The sequence below is a fragment of the Sardina pilchardus genome, chromosome 17, assembly GCF_963854185.1.
Source record: "Sardina pilchardus chromosome 17, fSarPil1.1, whole genome shotgun sequence".
NCBI classification, from domain to species: Eukaryota; Metazoa; Chordata; class Actinopteri; order Clupeiformes; family Clupeidae; genus Sardina; species Sardina pilchardus.
The window spans coordinates 12984045-13005060 of NC_085010.1; the positions used below are offsets into that span (position 1 = coordinate 12984045).

The 21016-nt window shown below is 40.3% G+C and overlaps 1 protein-coding gene across 1 annotated transcript; it reads right to left on the bottom strand.

The window, feature by feature from the left end:
• Positions 1-1290: 1290 nt before the first annotated feature.
• cmasa (cytidine monophosphate N-acetylneuraminic acid synthetase a) lies at positions 1291-20800 on the bottom strand. Its single transcript, XM_062518688.1, has 8 exons — positions 20459-20800; positions 18283-18425; positions 10911-11066; positions 10104-10237; positions 6241-6335; positions 4487-4658; positions 2398-2563; positions 1291-2092 (listed from the first exon to the last, which is right to left on the bottom strand). The coding sequence occupies exons 1-8, from the start codon at positions 20662-20664 to the stop codon at positions 1884-1886; spliced, it is 1281 nt and encodes a 426-aa protein (XP_062374672.1). The 5' UTR covers positions 20665-20800; the 3' UTR covers positions 1291-1883.
• Between the last annotated feature and the right edge of the window lie 216 nt (positions 20801-21016).

The following is a 21016-nucleotide window of genomic DNA, read 5'->3' on the forward strand; positions in this document are numbered from 1 at the left end:
TGCAGTCAGACGCTTGCGTCCGCCAACGGATGCCTCATTTTGTCACATTTCCATAAACGCGAACTGATTGGTTTGTCAGTGTTCGAAAATTTGCATACACGGAATTTCATTGGCTGGCGCTTGCGCGATCCGTCAAAAGTTGAACATTTCTCAACTTTTTAGCGGAGGCAACGTATCTCAGGCAACGCATCGGACCCACAATTCAGTGCGGCATGAAATGAAGTCCAGCCAATAGGTGCGTTTGACTTCATGTAGCCGTCTTAAGACGACTGCAGACGGGACTATTTCTGACATTCTGATTTTTTTCAACCATGACGTATGTACAACTCCGGTTTGAAAGACGTATCAGAATGTCAGAAATAGTCTCGTCTGCAGTCGTCTTAAGACGGCTACATGAAGTCAAACGCACCTAATGTAAAGTGAATGGGAAAACAACGGACGAACGTTGGCCGACGCAAGCGTGTGACTGGGGCGTTACGCACCTTACTGGAGGTCTTCACCAGGGGGAGACTAGTAGCCTAATATCAGATGTGGATGTGGCCATGTGCCATTGTTTACTCTCATGATTGCCCCCAGCTTTGATGTCGATAATGCATATTGCAATCACTTTGTTTTGGCAATGATCGCCCCCTACTTTCTTGTCAGTATTGCATCTCGCGAACGCGTCGTGTTCGCTTGCGACGATGTGCACGACCGACGCACCAAACGACCGCAAAATACGCGAGGCAGCCATGATGCGTACACGAACGCGTTGTCTACAACAAGTCTAAACGTGCCTTATAAAGTCGTTCAGTGCTATTGTCCATATGACTTCACTTTAATTTTCTTTCCTTGTTCTTCTGAGTTATCAATAAGTAAAAAGTGTGAATATTCTCGTAACTTCATATTTTCTATAAAACACCACTGCCACCTGCAGCAACGGAAGAACAAGGCCGGAAAATTACTGAACCAGTAAGGCAAAGGAATACTAGGGCCCTCTCTCAACATCCCTCCTCGATACTCCCACTGATCTATAACTAGCACTGGATAGTTGTTGCTGCCCCATCATTCTTTATCTAGATCAGTGAGGACGAGGACCGAGGAAGGAAGGGAGGATGTATAAAAGACCCATGGGATGTCTGAGTGTCACCATTTCATTGTGTTCCCATGAGCCTTTGGAAGAACACTGAGATAATCATGTAGCTAACAGCATTGGCAAAAGTTTTCACATGAGTTTCTTAAAGAGGTATAGTATTTGTATAGTATAGTAGTATAGTAGTATAGTATTTGAAGCAGAGTTGTATCTTATGTTGTGCTTTGGGATAAGCCATGCTTTGTTCCCACGAATTATGTATTATTGAGCATGCACAAAGTATCAGTGGTTTCATATTGTATGTTATCAATTGTATGAATACTTCATCATGCTGAGGCCCACCATATTCAAAGTCGTCTAGAGGTCTCAAAGTAGAAAGTAGAAAGTAAAAACAGTACAGGTGATTTCACTAATGAGCTGATCTACCTGGCTTAAATATTGTGCTAATTAGAATCAGCCAATTAAGTGAATGGTTGGAACAAAAATGTGAGCCAGACTTTTGAATCTCTGAATATAGCCATAACTCAAATAATCAGAAAGACATGGTATGATGAGAAACAAACAGTTATCTCAACTTGTTTTGTTAATTCCATCTTGCAAACATGTAATTCAGTTGACTCAACATAAATATTTAATTATCTGTATCAGTGCAAGAATCCCAAAAATTCACTGGAAGAATCATCAAGAATCAAAAGTTACTTCAACTTATAATATAAATAAGTATTGTATACATTTCATGAGTTAACACAACGCAGAAATAAGTTGTCCAATTTTACTTAATTAAGAAAGTCAACCTATAGAATATGGTTCTCTAGTCCCGGTGAATACGGTCCTGTTCCATCTGAGACTTCGCCTTCTTCTTGAGCAGGAGGATGTGCTCGGCGAACTCACGGAACGCTCCACGTCCGGCTGCATTGTGGCAGATGTACTTTGCAGCGTTGCGTGACACCAATGGGGCGTCCTGTGGTACTGAGCTCAGGCCTGACAGGTTCAGACACTGCACGTCAGGCTCATCATTCCCTGGACCGTCAAGACAAAGACAACATCAGATATCAAACCGCAAAACCAGTGACTGGTGACATGAAAGCGTTCAATAATATTGATCCATTAAGTGTTGAATTGTTTCTGGATGATTGGAGACAAAAACAGTGTAAATAACAGATAACTGTTAAAATTCATCAGCCACCCAATAGCAAATCATTACTAACTGCAAACCAAACAGTACAATACAAATGCAAACCACTTGCTTGCTTCTATTTTGCTACTTTCATATTTTATCAGCATCTGGCTGGTGGCTGATGCAAATTTTTAGCCCTGGAACGTACCCATATAGGCAACTTCCTTCCACACTAAATCCCGCTCCTTCCTCAGTTTGACCACCTCCGACAGCTTGTCCTCTACGTTGTGCCTGATCTCACAGCCAATCTGTTTGGACAACTTCTCCACCATGACCTTAGGTATTGGGTTATCGATGGAGGAGATGACAATTACCTAGAGTTGGAGACGGGGAAACAGTTACCTTTCAACTCATGTATTTGTTGTAATTATTTATTTCACTGTTTGGGTCAATTGGTTACATATTGTCTGTTTCTTGTTTGTGGGGTCTGTGGGATATACTACAAATCCCGCTGAACATAACCAGGCTTTCTTTGGATAACCTGTATCGATAAATACGAAAGTCGCAATCAGAGTTGAGTGGTATTACGAAACTCACTCACGGATGAATTTATCAAACTAGGCTTTCAGCTCAGATCTGTGCGCGTTCTCGTGGTTGGGGTGACTTTGACCAATTGGGAAACGTGGAGATGCACAAGACCGCCTAGGTTAAAGAACGATTACTTCCGCATTTATGAGCTGTAGATCTAGGGTGGTCTTTTTTAGTGTCTAACCTATAACATCAAAAAATCGATGGTCATCAGATATTGTATGGTATGCACATCCATAGTAGTGACATATTTGCACGCGCAACATAGTTAAAAGCGCCTTCGAGATTCAAAATGTTTGCAGACGCGGAGCTGCACCTGTTCAAAGTATGACAGATTAGCCAACGTGAGATAACTTCGTTTTTCAAGATAATGGATTGGTTAGGATTGGTCAGAGGGCGGTAGTTTTTCACGATTTGAGCTGTAAGTTAGCACATAAAGGCTGGCTTACATTGCACGATTTTGGTCTGTTTTAACAGTCGGCGACTAAATTTCCAAAATCGGCAGCGCGCTCCCGTCATCTAAATCGTTTAGTGTAAGGTGCCAATCTTAGCGGTTTTAAGTCCGTCGGAGGCAGTCTTTTTCTAGTTTTGCCGTTACGACAATATCAAACATGTTTGATATTATCGGAAGTCTTTTCAGTCGTGGCTCATGCAAATAGTGACGTGAACATTAAAAACCAATAGTAACCTTGCGCGAACATGAAACAGGAAGGGGCAAAATAGGCGACAGCTGTAGCCTTTATGATTATTTGTTATTTCATTTCTTATAATTTATTAGTCGGTTGTTCTACGTGACAGAACAGCTCTATATCTGTTAGTGATGTCACACATCAAACAATGCTGCAGAAACGCGAAAAAAATACTTTGATATGAGTAGGCTATCATGTGATTTCCTGTGAATGATGACGTGTAGCCTATTGCACGATGGAAATAATTTGAAGGAATCTAGCAGCAGTCTTGTAAATAGTGACCCACAGTCTTTGCAAAATCCTAATCTGAGACTGGCCTGTGACTAGACTGTGACTAAAACCTCAATGAATTGTCTTTAGATGTGAGAGGGTCTGAGACTGTAGTTTTTCAAAAATCTTTTCCAAATCTTTGCAAAGTCTGGCAATGTAAGGTAGGCTTAACTTGCTCCCGGCCAGGTTTGGTTGCGAGCATAAGATACCATGGTGATACAGCGACGCTAAAACAAATCCACTTTCGTATGACAGCATAGTATACCCTGGCTTTGAGCGCAACATACCTCGCTAACCCACTAATCGAGATTTGTAGTACACCCCACTGATGTAAAATTGTCATTTATTTCTTCTCTACACATAGACATCACACCCTCTTCTGAATAGACTGTTCAGGATTGATTGGTGAGCATTGTTCAAATTGTTACTGAGTGGGATGGAGAGAGGTTAAGTGGAGAGAGATAGGGACACTAAATGCCAAAGTGTGATGGTGACTCGATTTGCGGTATTACACTTTAATGTATATACAGTACAGTATGTACAGTACAGTAACACTTCAATGTATATACAATATGTATATGTGTGTGTACACACACACACACACACACACACACACACACACACACACACACACACACAATATATATATCGCCCAGCCCTAGTGAGTATGACGGGCCACTCCACAATGCTTGCTACAGCACACCCATAGGGAGACAGTAAAGGCTGATCCACTCTAAGTTAGACTCTTACCTCCACCCCTTCCTTCTGCAGCATGCGAATGCCCATGTTGTCTCTGGTATTGAGAGACACCATCTCCAGGCCCTCTGAAGACACATAGATCTGGCCATCAGTCAGGCAGCCAGACAAGTTACACAGCAGCAGCCGGACCACCTCAGGCTTGTCCTTGCCAAAGTATCCATACCTACGGATATATACCCAGTCAGCACACATACAGTCCGTCTCCAAGACAAGACAAAAGAGATGGCACATAAGTTGCCATGGAAATTCATTCTCTGCACCTACAGCCATGTATAGCCCAAGCCATGACACATTAAATGAGCGTGAGGTAGGACTCAAACCAGGGGAAAGCAGAGCCTGAGATATCAATGTTTGAGAGTATAGAGAGAGGGATGTGGTGATTAACCGTGTCAAAGGCAGACGATAAGTCAAGCAGAATAAGTACTGATAACCGAGAGATCGCCCTGGCTTTCTTTAAGGCTCCTGTTAGACAGCAGAGCTGTTTCAGTAGAGTGGCCACTTTTGAACCCAGTATGGTTTGGATACAGAAGATTGTTCTGTGAAAGCAATATTAAGAGACTTGTTTGGAAACTGCTCCCTCTATACCTTTGGATAGGAAAGGTAGGATCAAGACAGGACGATAAGTTCTCAACTTGAGCAGGGTTGAGTGAAGTTTCCTTGAAGAAGAACTATGCAAAACTGGAGATTTCTTTGCTGTTTTCTCATTTTACGCTGGCAGGGCTTCCCCTACAGCTTTAGTGTGTATATTTTACAACACTCCTCAGTCGGTCAGTCTGCCTTTTCATGAGCATGATCGAGAGGCTGGAGATTTTATATTTGTCAGTGCCACCGACCCAGTGGCAGAAACTTGCAAGCATGGTTTTCCCGCTCACGGGCACTAGCGGGAAGCGAGACAGACAGCCATCATTCAACCAGAAATACAGGTGAAACTGGAAAAAGTAGAATATTGTTCATTTATCTGAACTATACTGAACCAGACTGGAACCAGAACCAGATCTAAAGGCTCAGGAACCCTTTTCAGGCAGTTGTGATTAATTATCTCATTTGAGCGTGACACACAATATTGAAACTTTTCATATTGTATTTTTCTGAAATTTTAACTTAAAAAGCCTTGAAATATCTCACTTTGCATGTATTGAGTCTAATATATTAGTTTCACCTTTTAAGTTGAATTACTGAGATAAATGAACTTTTGTACAATGTTCTAATTTTTTGAGTCACCTGTAAGTCATATAACCACTCTGAAGCTGATCAGTTAAGGCAAATTAAGCTAAAAAACTTGCGTAGTTCATTTTTAAGTAAAGGTCTAACCCGCTATTGGAAATGGAGGTTAGTGAAGCATTGATCACGGGTGATAGCTGGTGTGATGGTTGGACTGATGGACTGAAGCAGACTCATAGGTATAGGGTCCAATGAGCATGTGGTCGGATGGCAACATGTCAGGAGTCTAGATACCTCACTCTCGGGAGAGAGGTGCGAATTCTGAAAAAGATTGTAGTTCAATATCTGAGTCTGTCATCGTCAGCAGCGATCAGAGGGAATCATTTAGCCATGGATGAGTGAGGGCACAGTTTGTCCAGACACAAGCTCAATGTGGAACAGAGCGAGTTTGTGGCATAATTGACCTCTAGTAGCAATGAGGAAATTGGTATTTATTGTCAGAAAATGCATGCTAGCCACCAGTGTTAAACAAAAGTCTCTTCGGCTGTGCTACACCTTAAATGAAGAAATACTGTCCTATTTACCTGAGGACTCGCTGCTCGGCCACAGGCCAGTCGATGTCAACATCAATGTCCACACTGTATTCAGCGCCCATCTCAAAGTAGGCAACATTACGGCCCTGCAAGAACACAGCCACAGTGAAATTAAGATATAACAGGATAAATTTATATTCTTGTTGAACCAAACTGTTATTAGACACATGAAAACATTCACACTGTATTCTACGCCCATCTCAAAGTAGGCAACATTACGTCACTGCAAGGACACAGCCACAGTGAAATGAAGATATAACAGGATTTACTAAATAAATGTATATTCTTGTTGAACCAAACTGCTATTAGACACATAAAAACATTCAAATAGAAGAGCAAAAGACCAAATGTATGACAAACCCACTGAAGCTATTTAATATATCACTTAGTAACTCATAAAAAAATGTTAAGTATATTTTTGAGTTATAGCTCAAATCGTGTAAATTATCACCCTCTGAGCAATCCTACTGACTGAATAATTTTTCTTTGAAAAACCAAGTTATCTCAGGTGTAAGATTCTGTCTTAGGCTGGAATTATACTCGCTGTTAGACCCAGCATAAGCGTATGCGCCCGTGTGCGACCTGCTGTGTCCTGTGTACAGACTCTCTGCAGCATTATGCACCCAACTGGAGGTCTTCACTAGGGGGAGACTATAGTAATATCAGATGTGGATGTGGCCATGTGCCATTGTTTACTCTCACGATTGCCCCCAGCTTCGATGTCGATAATGCATCTTGCGGTCACTTTTTTTGGAGTGATCGTCCCCTACTTTTTTTTATCAGTATTGCATCTCGCGGACACGTCATGTTCGCTTGCGACGACGTGCACGACCGACGCACCAAACGACCGCAAAATACGCGAGGCAGCCATGATGCGAACACGAACGCGTTGTCTGCAGCAAGTCTAAACCTGGCTTTAGAGTGGAGTTACACTTGCTGCAGACAACGCTAGATTACGCTATTACTCAAAAATGCGGAAGTAATCTTTTTTTTTTTTAAATATAGGTGGTCTTGTGCATCTCCACGCTTCACGATTGGCCAACATCATCCCAACACCGAAAACGTGCACAGATCTGAGCTGAAAGCCTAGTTTTACAAATTTAACATATGACTGTTATCGTAGGATCACTTAACTTAAGGCTTAGAGTTAAGGCTCTGTGTAGCCTTGATTAGGGATGGCGAAAACTAAAAATGTTCTTGACCGACCACCGAGGCTCATTAGCCGGTTGAAACCGGTTAACCGATTCGTTTAAAATAAATTATGCTATTTGAAATAAAAGCCACGCAGTTTCCCAACTCTCATCTCTCTGTCCCACGCTCATACACACAGCCCCGGCGCCGCCCTTTCACTCACGTCACTTTTTAAAATCCAGCGCCAAACATGAGTCCTGAAAACCAAGGAGCTTGTAAGTGGAGGACAAATGGTTCCTTTGCTCCGAAAATGGTTTGGATACAAGGTGATCGCGTTGCAAATAAAGGCGTTTGTCTAGCGTTAGAAGCTCATTTGAAGCTGAAATGGCCGCGGCTCACTTATGAAAATGACAGCTCCGAAAAGACGCAGCTTAGTTTGAGGAAGTGCTAACAATACAGTTTTTTACAATCACTTCGCTACTATTTTCAGAACCTTGATGTCATTTTTCAAAACTCTAGACACAAAACTCAAAACGGTTATCACTTGTAACACAGGCCCTCTAATGTTCAAAACAATGGATTGTACATTCACATCTTCAAAGAAAACTTGCAATTGCACAATCATTGGTTCAAAAAACAAATTTACTGTGAAATACCACTGAAACATAACTGTAGATCACCCGTTCAAAAGCAACCGATAGTTTCATTGTGTCATTGTTCGTACAATCATTAGATATTGTAGAACAAAATAGGTGATACAGGTTTCATTATGGTACTACAGGAACAGTACAGTAAACACATCTCTGTAAAAGTACTGCAGTAGTAGAGAGAATACTACAGACACAGTGGAATCATTGATCAAAGTTTGTAATATATTGATGCAAAACACTACAGTACAATCACAACATAGGTTGATTTGAATTAAAGTAAAAATAATTAGCTATGAAATAGAAAAGAAAAGACAGCCTGATGAAAATATAAAATATAAAAAATATATATTTTTTTATATAAAGATATAAAATATTAGGCTACATCCATAGATATTGTAGTCTAATTGGTTCATGCTCCACGCTAATTGATGACAGTGAATCTCGTTACAGTATCTTGAAACTTTCATGATTTGCAGTAAACATGGAAGATTGTGTGTCTGTTTCATGTTTCCATACAACTGCATAAGAGTAATGCAACAGTTACTCATCATTTTGAGCAGTTGTATCAATTGATAGTTAGATCATTGTAAGGAAATGAATAGACGCTCATTTGAAATGTAATGTATGAATTGCCTTTTGAAATAGTAGTACTTTGATGTTAAGTTGTATCATATTGAACAGGTGAGTTTTGTTGAATGAACAAATGATCTAAGTTGTATGTGTATTTTATCCAAGCAATTGAGAAAAGGTTTAGAGTTTTGAAAAATGTGCATTTTGATCATTGGTTGTGAGTTTTGTGTCTAGAGTTGTGAAAAATGACATCAAGGTTCTGAAAATAGTAGCAAAGTGATTGTAAAATCTGTAATAACGAAAGATGATCATTACCTTATCTGTTACCATTGATGACCCTTCCTGAAATGTAGATGTAATGTCTTTCCAAATCTAAGCCCATCTTATGCGGAAAGTTGCCTAGACTTCAACACGATAAAACCAATGGATAAAACAGCGCACTTCCTCGTGCCAAATGTTTTTATTGGTTTATTACGTAGCCTAGCCAGGCGTTATGAAAAATTGAGTGTGAGGGATAATTTGTTAACTTCACGCAAAAAATATCTTCTTGGAATGAGATGGCTAGCTGTAGTAGCGTTTAGTCCACTGTCTTTAGCCTAATTTAAAGATGCCTCTTTTTTTTTTTTTTTTTTTTTTTTTTTAACCGACTAGCGACAACTTTGGTCGGCTAACGTGGATACGGTCAACCATCGGTCAAACAGTCACCGGTTAACATCCCTAGCCTTGATATGTCTAGATAGCCTAGATGTGTCTACAGAATGCTCATTTACATCATATTCCAACACAAGCCTGATTGGGGAGTGCCTTGGAACTACTTCTTTTTGGATGATCAGTTTCCCACCAAAAGAGCACCTCAAACATACAGCTTTAAGTCTAGGAAGCACTGCTCCTCTAGCCTGACTCTCGCCAGACCCTTGTAGTTCCGCCATGCTCCACCAGAGGCGTTTCGCTGAGCTCCACACAAGGGTCTGGACGCGAGGGCAATCCAAACCCCTGGGCCAGTGATCAAAAAATAAGCAACCAATCAGGAGCGCCGAAGCGAGTGTTTGATTCAAATAACAATGGCGGCACGCAGCGAGGAGTCTTGTGCTGACATTGATTCTGCTATTTCAACCGTTTTGTCGAATCTATCGAGTATTCATTCTTTAAAAGATTAACAGAGAATAGTTTTGAAGACATTTATTGGTGGCAAGGATGTTTTTACTCTTCTTCCGACCGGGTTTGGCAAGAGTTTGAAGAAGCCTAGCACGTCATTCAAGATAACAGGCAAGTGGTTTATCAAATCACATGCGAGGATGTTTTACAAGGACCCGCCTTCAGAAATACATCTCCTATCGAGAAGTCCCAGATCCTTGTGTGAAGCAGACAGCGAACTACAGGATCTGGCGAAAGTCAGGTTACTGCTCCTCAAACTTTTTTGAGATTTCATTCCAACATACTCTGATACTCATAGTTGGTGACTCACACAGCAACGCCCTCTGCCCCCAGGTCAAGAGACTGTACCTGTAGGAGGCCTTTCTCGACTAGGTCCCTGGAGTTGATGTAAAATGATCCATTCTCACACAGCTCCCCGTCCCAGTCTTGCCGTCGCGGCCGTCTACTGGGGTCCAGGTTCAGCGGTACTGTGCTACCACCTGCTGTAAAATAAGACGCACAGAGACAGGACAGGAAATTAACTTTTTTTTTTAACAAAATGTAATGCACCATCCACTCAATAGGAAGTCATTATTTTGTGTCTGAAATACTAGACAGGTGGCTGGTGCTAATTTCCATCCCTGCCCAACAGTTCAAGGTCAAAGGTTAGACAGCGGCAACTTTTAAGGGGTACCAAAAGGGATGCTGGCTCCCAGTGTTGTGTTAAAAATACATAAAACTGAACTCAGTCCAGACTTCAGTTTTACTTCTGACCTATATGCGCTAGACTCTAGAAGTCTTACTTTTGGGTAACAGCTATCTGGAATGTTGGTGCCTGTGCATGTTGGATGCTAACGAGTTATAATTCAACATTGGAAAATTGTATTTTGATAACATGTACTCTCAATTTAAAAAACAACAGCACAATTATAAGCTTAATTATACAGCTTAAATATCCAGTGCATAAAGTATGTGGTGAAACTTGATTAGGATTCTACTAGATTTGTCTTCTCTATATATGCACTGTTTCAGAGAGACACATTAAATTGCACTGTACAACTAAGCAATGACAATAAAGGCAATGCATTCTATGCACAGAATGCTCTGGTTGGCTATTTTGTAGTCATTTATCAGTTGCCTGCATTCCTTAATGTCTTCATATAATTTGCCACATACCTCCTTTTTTGACCTCTTGCCAGCGAAACTGATGTCGCCGGACAACGGAAAAGACGGACTCGAATCCCTCCTCTGTAATCTTTGCCAGCGCCTGCTTCAGATGATGAGGATGCAGGCAAGGAGATGTAGCCTGGATGTGGCAGATGACGTCGACTCCTAGATGCATGTAAACAGACACAGCCTTGTAACACCTGTGTGCACGCCACCGACCTTTGGCAAAATAAATATTCCTATGCGGAGGAGACATCAGGTAATAATTAACACTACAGCAATAAATACTACCAAAGGATGCAGAGTGCAAAAGTAGTAGTAGTCCAAGAAGATAGGGGTGGAGAGAGAAGGAGATGAAGGTAGAGAGGGAGGGAAGAAGGGAAGTGTATGGTAAGTGCATGGATTGCTAGAAAGGTTAGGAGAGGAGGTATTTAAGAGTTTCTTGAGGATACAAAGGGACACCCTTGCTCTGGTAGTGTGTGGCAAATGAAAAGTCTGGTTTGCCATGTGTGCTAGCGCAGGTGACATTCCTTGGTGGAACGAAGCAGCCAGGGGCTAACATAAGGATTACCACTAGGAGAGTTCATACATTTCTTCTTGGGTGCAATGCGAAATTGACTCCTTTCTCAATTAGCATTTGTCTGCCCCCTTGGCGTTGTCACAAAGTGGGCACTTACAGTTTTTTTCAATTGCTTACACACAATTTTTGAAACCGAGTTCTTTTTAACAAAATTTAAGCACAGCTATCCAAACGCCACACTCAGTTTGCGTAATTCCTAGATTCTTTGCAAAATGAAACACTTCAGTCAAAACATATACACTTCAGTCAAAACATACACACTTCAGTCAAAACATACACACTTCAGTCAAAACATATACACATATTTGTAAAAATGCTATTAGTTGTCATTTAACAAACACAGTCCTCAATGATCAGACACCATTGCAGCCAGTTTCACACTGCAGTGATAAATGCAAAACACATTTGTAAAAAGACAAATTAGGAAATAGCATACAGTATGTGCTAGATTTTTGCCCAGACATTGTTATGTAAGGGATCATTTAGATGTCCAAAAAATAGTGACGAACCCACAACATTCCTCATGATTAGTTCGACATGGGGAAAGTGTACATAAATAGGTCTATAAACTTGCACCTGTACTGTACAACACTGAAGACTGCTGTAGACTGAATATGTCAAGTATTTCTTTCATACTTACTTACAGTATACTTACAGTATTTCTAACCATAATCAGTTACAGTAATCAACCAACAATGAAATCAATTGAACAAATAAAATCTGTAGACAAATAAAAACTACTGCATAAAGTACATACACTTTGACTCTGAAGAGCAACTACTGCAAAAGCAGCAAGACTGTATAGCACACCTGAGTGCTGCGTTTTCAATTTTGCACATGTGTGCTTACACACCTGGTGGATGTGATTATCCAATTCGTTCATTAGTGTAGTCATTGGCAATCCAGGGCTTTGTAATGACAAGGAAGTAACCTCACAATCCTTATCTGTGTCTAAGGTGTGGAAATTTGTGTAGAGTTTTACAAATCACTGTGTGTAATGTTTTGCAAAAAAGGTGAAGCAGACATTGTGTGTAATGTTGTGCAAATCTGTGGAGGTGTTTTGCTCCTTGGAGTAAAATTTTGCTAATTGTGTGAAAAAAATAATTTTAGTGTGTAAACAATCGTAAAAAACTGTAATGCTTACTTGCATTATGTGTCTGCAGTGGCGCTATTGGAGAATCTGTGGGGTGTCCTACGAAGCTCGATTAGTGGCTTAGCGAGGTATGTTGCGCTCAAAACCAGGGTATGCTGTCATACGACAGTGGATTTGTTTTAGCGTCGCTGTATCACCATGGTATCTTATGCTCGCAACCAAACCTGCTCGGGAGCGGGTTATGTGCTTAGTTATAGCTCAAATCGTGAAATATCACCGCCCTCTGACCAATTCTAACCAATCCATTATCTTAAACAACGAAGTTATCTCACGTGTGCTAATCTGTCATACTTTGAACAGGTTCGGCCCCGCCTCTGCAAACATTTTGAATCTCGAAGGCGTTTTTAAGTATGTTGTGCGTGCAAATATGTCACTACTGTGGACATGCATGCCATACAATATCTGATGACCATCGACTTTTTGATGTTATAGGTTAGACACTAAAAAAGACCACCCTAGATTTCGCTACCGCTCATAAATGCGGAAGTAATCGTTTTTAAACCTAGGCTGTCTTGTGCGTCTCCACGTTTCCCGATTGGTCAAAATCACCCCAACCACGAGAACGCGCACAGATCTGAGCTGAAAGCCTAGTTTGACAAATTTATCACATACCTGCTGTCGTAGGATCACTTAACTTAATACCCGAGTTGAGGCTTTGTGCAGCCTCGATATGTCTAGATAACCTAGATTTGTCTAACTTGCTTCGTAGGACACCCCACTGGGCCCCACAATACGATTTGTATCGTGTTCGAAATACCATAGATTTGTTGTTTATAATTTGCGCCGCGGCCTCACATAATGGAGGAAAATGCCCTTTTCGTCCCAGAATGCATTGCGCCGCTGACGTCGGTTCCCATTCTCTATTGGGAAAGGGTTTCTAATATATAGTGTTAAGGCAGGTTTAGACTTGCTGCAGACAACACGTTCGCGTTCGCATCATGGTTGCCTCGCGTATTTTGCGGTCGTTTGGTGCGTCGGTCGTGCACGTCGTCGCAAGCGAACATGACGCGCCTGCGAGATGCAATACTGATAAGAAAGTAGGGGGCGATCACTCCAAAAAAAAGGTGACTGCAAGATGCATTATCGACATCGAAGCTGGGGGCAATCTTGAGAGTAAACAATGGCACATGGCCAACTTCCACAGCTGAATTACTATAGTCTTCCCCTAGTGAAGACCTCCAGTTGGGTGCGTAATGCTGCAGCGAGTCTGTACACAGGACACAGCAGGTCGCACACGGTCGCATACGCTTACGTTTGGTCTAACGGCAAGTATAATCCCAGCCTTATTGGGAAGGGATCTCTCAAGTAATTAATTCTTGCAATTCATTCTTTAATCGGCCCTATCGTCAGATCAGATGTAATGAACTGCATCAAATGTAATGTCTGTGATGAATCTGACATCCTCTGGATGTATGCCACGTTTTGTCCATGGAGGGCTATAAAATAAATTATACCCGAGGGTGTTACAGATCAGTCCCAAAATTTGATTGCTTCTTCCTTGGGTCATGTCTGACCTTCCCTGAAAATTTCAGTGAAATCCATCCATTGCTTTTTGAGTTACAATATCTTGCTAACAGACAGACAGACAGACATACGGTCCCCGATGAAAACATAACCTCCTTGGCGGAGGTAAATATTGTAGAACAAAATAGGTGATACAGGTTTCATTATGGTACTACATACATGTACAGTACAGTAAATACATCTCTGTAAAAGTACTGCAGTAGTAGAGAGAATACTACAGACACAGTGGAATCATTGAACAAAGTTTGTAATATATTGATGCAAAACACTACAGTACGGTCCGTGTATGCTTCGTTCATTTGATATTCAATTGAGAATCCAAAATCAAAAAATCAAAAAATCACTTGTTATTTCATTATTTGTGTATAAATGTGATACGAAGAAGCAAATAACGCTTTGTTTTACAGACTTTTGATTTCATGGTCAGATCAAAAGTAGAACATTTAAAAAACGGACTCAGGGCTCACTGATTTTGATATTTATTTTTTTCCGATTGCTGTGACCAGGAAGTCCATTCAAAGTCACTTCCTTGGTCTTTCAGTGCTCAGTGTTGCCAATTTAGTGACTTATTTGTTGCTAGCTTTAGCGACTTTTGGCAATTTTAGCGACAGAAAATATTGTCTGGCAAACCAGAATCTGCGCGACTTTGCGCAACTCAGTGTCATCGTTGAATCGTCAGAAAATCATCTCCCTTCTCGTGCCTGTTTTCTTGAACATTGCATTCGCCCAAATCGTTGCTCCATGATTATAGAAGTAGCCTAATGATTAGTCTGTAGTAGCCTAGGCTATCATGCCATGTTATTGCATGGAAGTAGGCTACAGTGGGTTGACACACTGACGGTTTGACGCCGAAACGCGTTTGTTTTTTTAGGCATGGTGCTACAATAAAGAATAAAAAGATAACGAGTGAGTGCGGTTCTGAAGTGGCCACTTAATTCACGCACATTGAATTGTATTACAACTTATCGCCACGAGGTGGCAGTTTAAGTCCGCTGTAGCATTGCCCCGGTGTTATGTTTGTATGTCTGCTTTTCCCCAACTACTGGTTTCTGTGCGCATGCTCGCGTTGCTCACAACAGCTGCAGGAGTTTTCTGTGCCATCACTACACTACAACCACTCGGACGAAAGACATGTGAAATATAGGCTATGGGCTATTTTAGCAAAAAGTGGACCACAACTTCATTCACAAGCAGAGCAAACAATATTAGAAAAACCTAGATTGTCAGCTGAAGGGACGTTTAAATAGCCTATAGCCTTGGCTAACCATAGTCTTTAGGATAAATTGTGTATAGCCTATGGTAAAGTTATATTCGGACTGGTCTGACAGAAGCAGCAGCTGGCAATTGGAAGTCAATAAATAATTTCCGGGGTCACAGCAATCGGAAAAACATAAATATCAAAATCAATTTTGTCCCTAAGTCATTTTTTTAAAATGTTCTACTTTTGATCTGACCACGAAATCGAAAGTCTGATAAACCGTTAATTGCTTCTTCGTATCACATTCATAAACACATAATGAAATAACAAGTCATTTTTGTATTTTTTGATTTTTGATTCTCAATCGAATATCAAATGAACGAAGCATACACGGACCCAGTACAATCACAACATAGGTTTATTTGAATTAAAGTAAAAAATAATTATCTATGAAACAGAAAAGAAAAGACAGCCTGATGAAGCATTGTAAAATATTAGGCTACATCCATAGACATTGTAGTGGTCTAATTGGTTCATGCTCCACGCTAATTGGTGACAGTGAATCTTGCTACAGTATCCTGAAACTTTCATGATTTGCAGTAAACATGGAAGATGCATTCAGAGTATTGCAACAGTTACTTATCATTTTGAGCAGTTGTATCAATTTATAGTTAGATCTTTTTAAGGAAATGAATAGACACTCATTTGATATGTAATGTGTGGATTGCTTTTTGAAAGAGTAGGCTAGTGCTTTGATGTTAAGATGTATCATATTGAACAGGTGATTTTTGTCGAATGCACAAATGATCTAAGTTGTAGGCCTATGTGTATTGTATCCAAGCAATTGAGAAAAGGGTTAGTTTTGAAAAATGTGCATTTTGATCATTGGTTGTGAGTTTTGTGTCTAGAGTTGTGAAAAATGACATCAAGGTTCTGATACAGTTTTTCACAGTTGCTCAAACACTAAACCCCATTCTCTGAATCAAATTCTCAAATGTCTGAACACATTTATTGAATTGCTCCCTTTTTTGGCAAAACCATAGACTACTTTCACCCATTTCACCCATTTTACCAAACTCATTAACCCTTTTTGCAAAACTGTGAACACATTGTGCATTCTAATGCACTTCTTAATTATATTGATAGCCAAACAATGCAGAAGTTGAACACAATTAGTGCACAGTTGTCTCCATTTGAACACTACCGCTCAAAATTGATAACACTTCTGTCTAATGATGTGACAACCAATATAAGTCAGTTCAGAGTTGACAGAGACGCAGGGGACAACAAGTGTGTGTTACAGTAGAAGTGGGGTACAAGGAAGAGGAGGGTGCAGGTAGGAGGAAGAGGATGAAGAGAAAGACAGAGTCCCAAGAGTTGCAATACTGTAAATGATGATATTTGGGCAACATTCATTGACCATGTTCTGGTTCATGGAATGCCAATGAGAGAAGCAGGACTTCATGGTCCAACCCAACATCAGTGGTTTCTCTGTGGCGTCAATAATCCAAAGATTCAGACTACAGAAGAGCGTAAATAGCGTAAATGTCCATTATCATACAGTACAGTAATCACTGAACATCCACTGCTACACACTTACTACCCTTTGAGCTCAACTCTGAGAGAGTGAAAGAGCTGAGTTATCAGGATGTCCAAGTAAGTCTAAATTTAGGCACAATACAATATTACAGTATTGCATACTTACAGTACTATCAGAGTCTGTGGCATCACAGTACAAATCATATTCAGTACAGTATCAGTCTGTCTTTCTGTTCACTTACAAAACTATTGATTTATATCTTCATATAGGCTAGAGGATATGAGTAGAGAGTGATATAAGTCCTTACAGTATTCTTTATTTTCATTGTGATATTTTATTTTTCAAATTAGAATGAATACAATTCCTCCAGGAGCCATAAACCCTGCCCTGAAAACTGTGTCTTCCATTGTTTGGTGTATTGTCTTATCACTGCTCTGCAGGAGTGTAATTTTGCCTGATGTGTTCAATGATTTGAGACCATTAGTTACTTTTGAGCAAAGTTAAAAGTGTTTTGAGGTGATTGTTCAGTTTTGCAACAAGATTGAAGGGTTTCGAGAATGTAGTTTGAGAAATGAGTTTTGTGTTCACAGTTTTGAGAAAAAGGTAAAGAGTTCTGAAAAAGGTGTTCTAGCAATTGTGAAAAACTGTAATAGTAGCAAAGTGACCACCACGCGGTACATCTAATTACTTACTGTGAAGTTACAGAAGCTATTAGGCCCGAGGTGCAGTGAAATGGCATCATCTAGTGGTCATAAAATACACCCGCTATTAGGCCCGAAGAGCAGGAGAAGTGTCTGGATATTCAACCACGCCATCCTTCAGATCGCAGCGACACGTAGGCATATTTTTTGTGCTGTGTCATGCTGCCATCTAGTGGTTATTGAATATTTAACACCAGTTACAATTACAGTAACCTATTACAATTATCTGCCCTCGAATAAATGTTGTAGCCTAGGCCTACATTGTTATGGGTGATCCATCTGATAAATTCTGCTTTTCTTTTTATACTTCGTTCCTTTATAAATTGTGATGTATCATTAAGGTAGGCCTACCTTTTTTAATGTAGGCCTAGGCTAGCCTAATCAGGGAAGATATAACGGCTTCTATATCACCACTGGGAATGCAATGAACACTAGCGTCACGTAGTTTTCCTAGATTTCTCAATGTTGTTTGATCCAAATTCTGTTACTTGTGCTGTGTATGTTGTGCGGAAATGTAGTTTGTTGTCAACGTGAAATGTAGGCTACGTCAGCGGCGTTAGCTTAAGCGCATAATATGATTTGGCGTTTTGTTTAGCCTATACTTGTGTTCAATGGAAGTCAATGGGAGCCATAAATCGATGACCAAAGAATATTTCTCCGGATGACGTGACGGCGGGAAACTTACCTGGGTTTAGTCGAACAAACTCCTGAATGGTCTCCAAAGAGCTGGATGAATCTCTGGACACCTCAGGGCTCCTGCGATGTATCTGGGCTCCCCATACTTTCGCCACTTTCTCAATTTCGTCATGGTCGGTGGAAACCCAAATGCTAGATTTGTAGCAGACAGAAAACATACACTACCCTGAATACACAGATGCAGGTCTAAGTGGTCACACAGAAGTGATCACGATTCCTAAGAACACAGGACCCGTGAAAGCAATGTTCTGTCTGATTGGGGATAGGCTACCCTTTAGTCAGCTGCATGACCATAGGCTACTATAGGCTATACTATTGCCGTTTTTTATATTGGACAAATATGGTTATACTATTTAATATATGGCTAGGTAGGCCTATATTAAAATATGTCCCACATTATGATATTAGGCTAAGACATTGCAGGTGAAACTCGAAAAATTCATGCAGAAGTTAATTTGTTTCAGTAGGCTAGCCTAATTCATTAAGTGAAACTGATATGCCATCACGCGCAAAGTGAGATATTTTGCATGTGATGGCTTTATTTGTTATAGCCTAATTCTGATGATTATGGCTTACAGTTTATGAAAACTCCAAATTCAAAATTTCAGAATCGACAGACATCTGCTAAAGTATAGGCCTACTGTTAAATTCTATTACAGTTTTTCACAGTTGCTCAAACACTAAACCCCATTCTCTGAATCAAATTCTCAAATGCCTGAACACATTTATTGAATTATTCCCTTTTTTTGGCAAAACCATAGACTACTTTCACCCATTTTACCAAACTCATTAACCCTTTTTTGCAAAACTGTGAACACATTGTGCATTCTGATGCACTTCTTAATTATATTGATAACCAAACAATGCAGAAGTTGAACACAATTAGTGCACAGTTGTCTCCATTTGAACACTACCACTCAAAATTGATAACACTTCTGTCTAATGATGTGACAACCAATATAAGTCAGTTCAGAGTTGACAGAGACGCAGGGGACAACAAGTGTGAGTTACAGTAGAAGTGGGGTACAAGGAAGAGGAGGGTGCAGGTAGGAGGAAGAGGATGAAGAGAAAGACAGAGAGTCCCAAGAGTTGCAATACTGTAAATGATGATATTTGGGCAACAATCATTGACCATGTTCTGGTTCATGGAATGCCAATGAGAGAAGCAGGACTTCATGGTCCAACCCAACATCAGTGGTTTCTCTGTGGCGTCAATAATCCAAAGATTCAGACTACAGAAGAGAAATACCGTAAATGTCCATTATCATACAGTACAGTAATCACTGAACATCCACTGTTACACACTTACTACACTTTGAGCTCAACTCTGAGAGAGTGAAAGAGCTGAGTTATCAGTATGTCCAAGTAAGTCTACATTTAGGCACAATACAATATTACAGTAATTGCATACTTACAGTACTATCAGAGTCTGTGGCATCACAGTACAAATCATATTCAGTACAGTATTGGCCTGTCTTTCTGTTCACTTACAAAACTATTGATTTATATCTTCAGGCTAGAGGATATGAGTAGAGAGTGATATAAGTCCTTATTCTTTATTTTCATTGTGATATTTTATTTTTCAAATTAGAATGAATACAATTCCTCCAGGAGCCATAAACCCTGCCCTGAAAACTGTGTCTTCCATTGTTTGGTGTATTGTCTTATCACTGCTCTGCAGGAGTGCAATTTTGCCTGATGTGTTCAATGATTTGAGACCATTAGTTAGTTTTGAGCAAAGTTAAAAGTGTTTTGAGGTGATTGTTCAGTTTTGCAACAAGATTGAAGGGTTTCGAGAATGTAGTTTGAGAAATGAGTTTTGTGTTCAGTTTTGAGAAAAAGGTAAAGAGTTCTGAAAAAGGTGTTCTAGCAATTGTGAAAAACTGTAATAAAACTGCTTAGTAAATTCACAAAATTTACTTTTAATTTCAATTTACCTCTGAAGTCCGACCATTCATTTATACCACTCGCAGTCAATATTGGTTTAATTATTTTCATTCGTGTGTTGCAGAACTTTAGAAATGTTTATTTGTTCTTCAATTAACGTAGAATGGAACTAAGCCTCCTGGGAATGGTGAGTGAGTTTATCCAATGAACCGACCCAATGTCTCTAGCTCAATGAAGCTTCAGCTGGAGATGTCAGAGAGTTTATTGTAGCCTATTACCTGTCAAACAATTCCGAATCCACTGCAGCCCGAAGAACCCAACCAAGGAGTGGGACACCGGCGAGCATTTTGATGTTTTTCAGGGGTATTCCTTTACTGCCTCCTCTTGCGAGAATTAGTGCTGCAATGTGTGGTTTGCCGTCTTTCACTTTTTTGCCATCCATATCTTCACCTCCAAGAAAAGTCTGTTTCTTTGCTGCTGCCATACCTAGCCTAAAGTGGGTAACGGTAATATATGACCGAGTAGACGTGGCGTTTGTAGTGAAAACTTAGCCGCGCTATCACCATAAGCTCAATATTGTGGGAAGTCTGCACTTTATTTCTACTGCACAAGAGGCGTGATCAAATGATCGTTCAAATGACTCCGTAGCCTACGCTGGGATAGTCCTTCAACCAATCAGACCAACACCAAGGTTGTGGACAGGAAGCACGGCCTACAAAAATAACCGCCGTCCTGTCCGGCACTTCTCCGCAAAATCAAACAAAATACGTTTGTCAATTTGTTTCCATCTGCTACTCCATCCCCTGTTACAACTTTTGTGTATGTAAATTATTGTG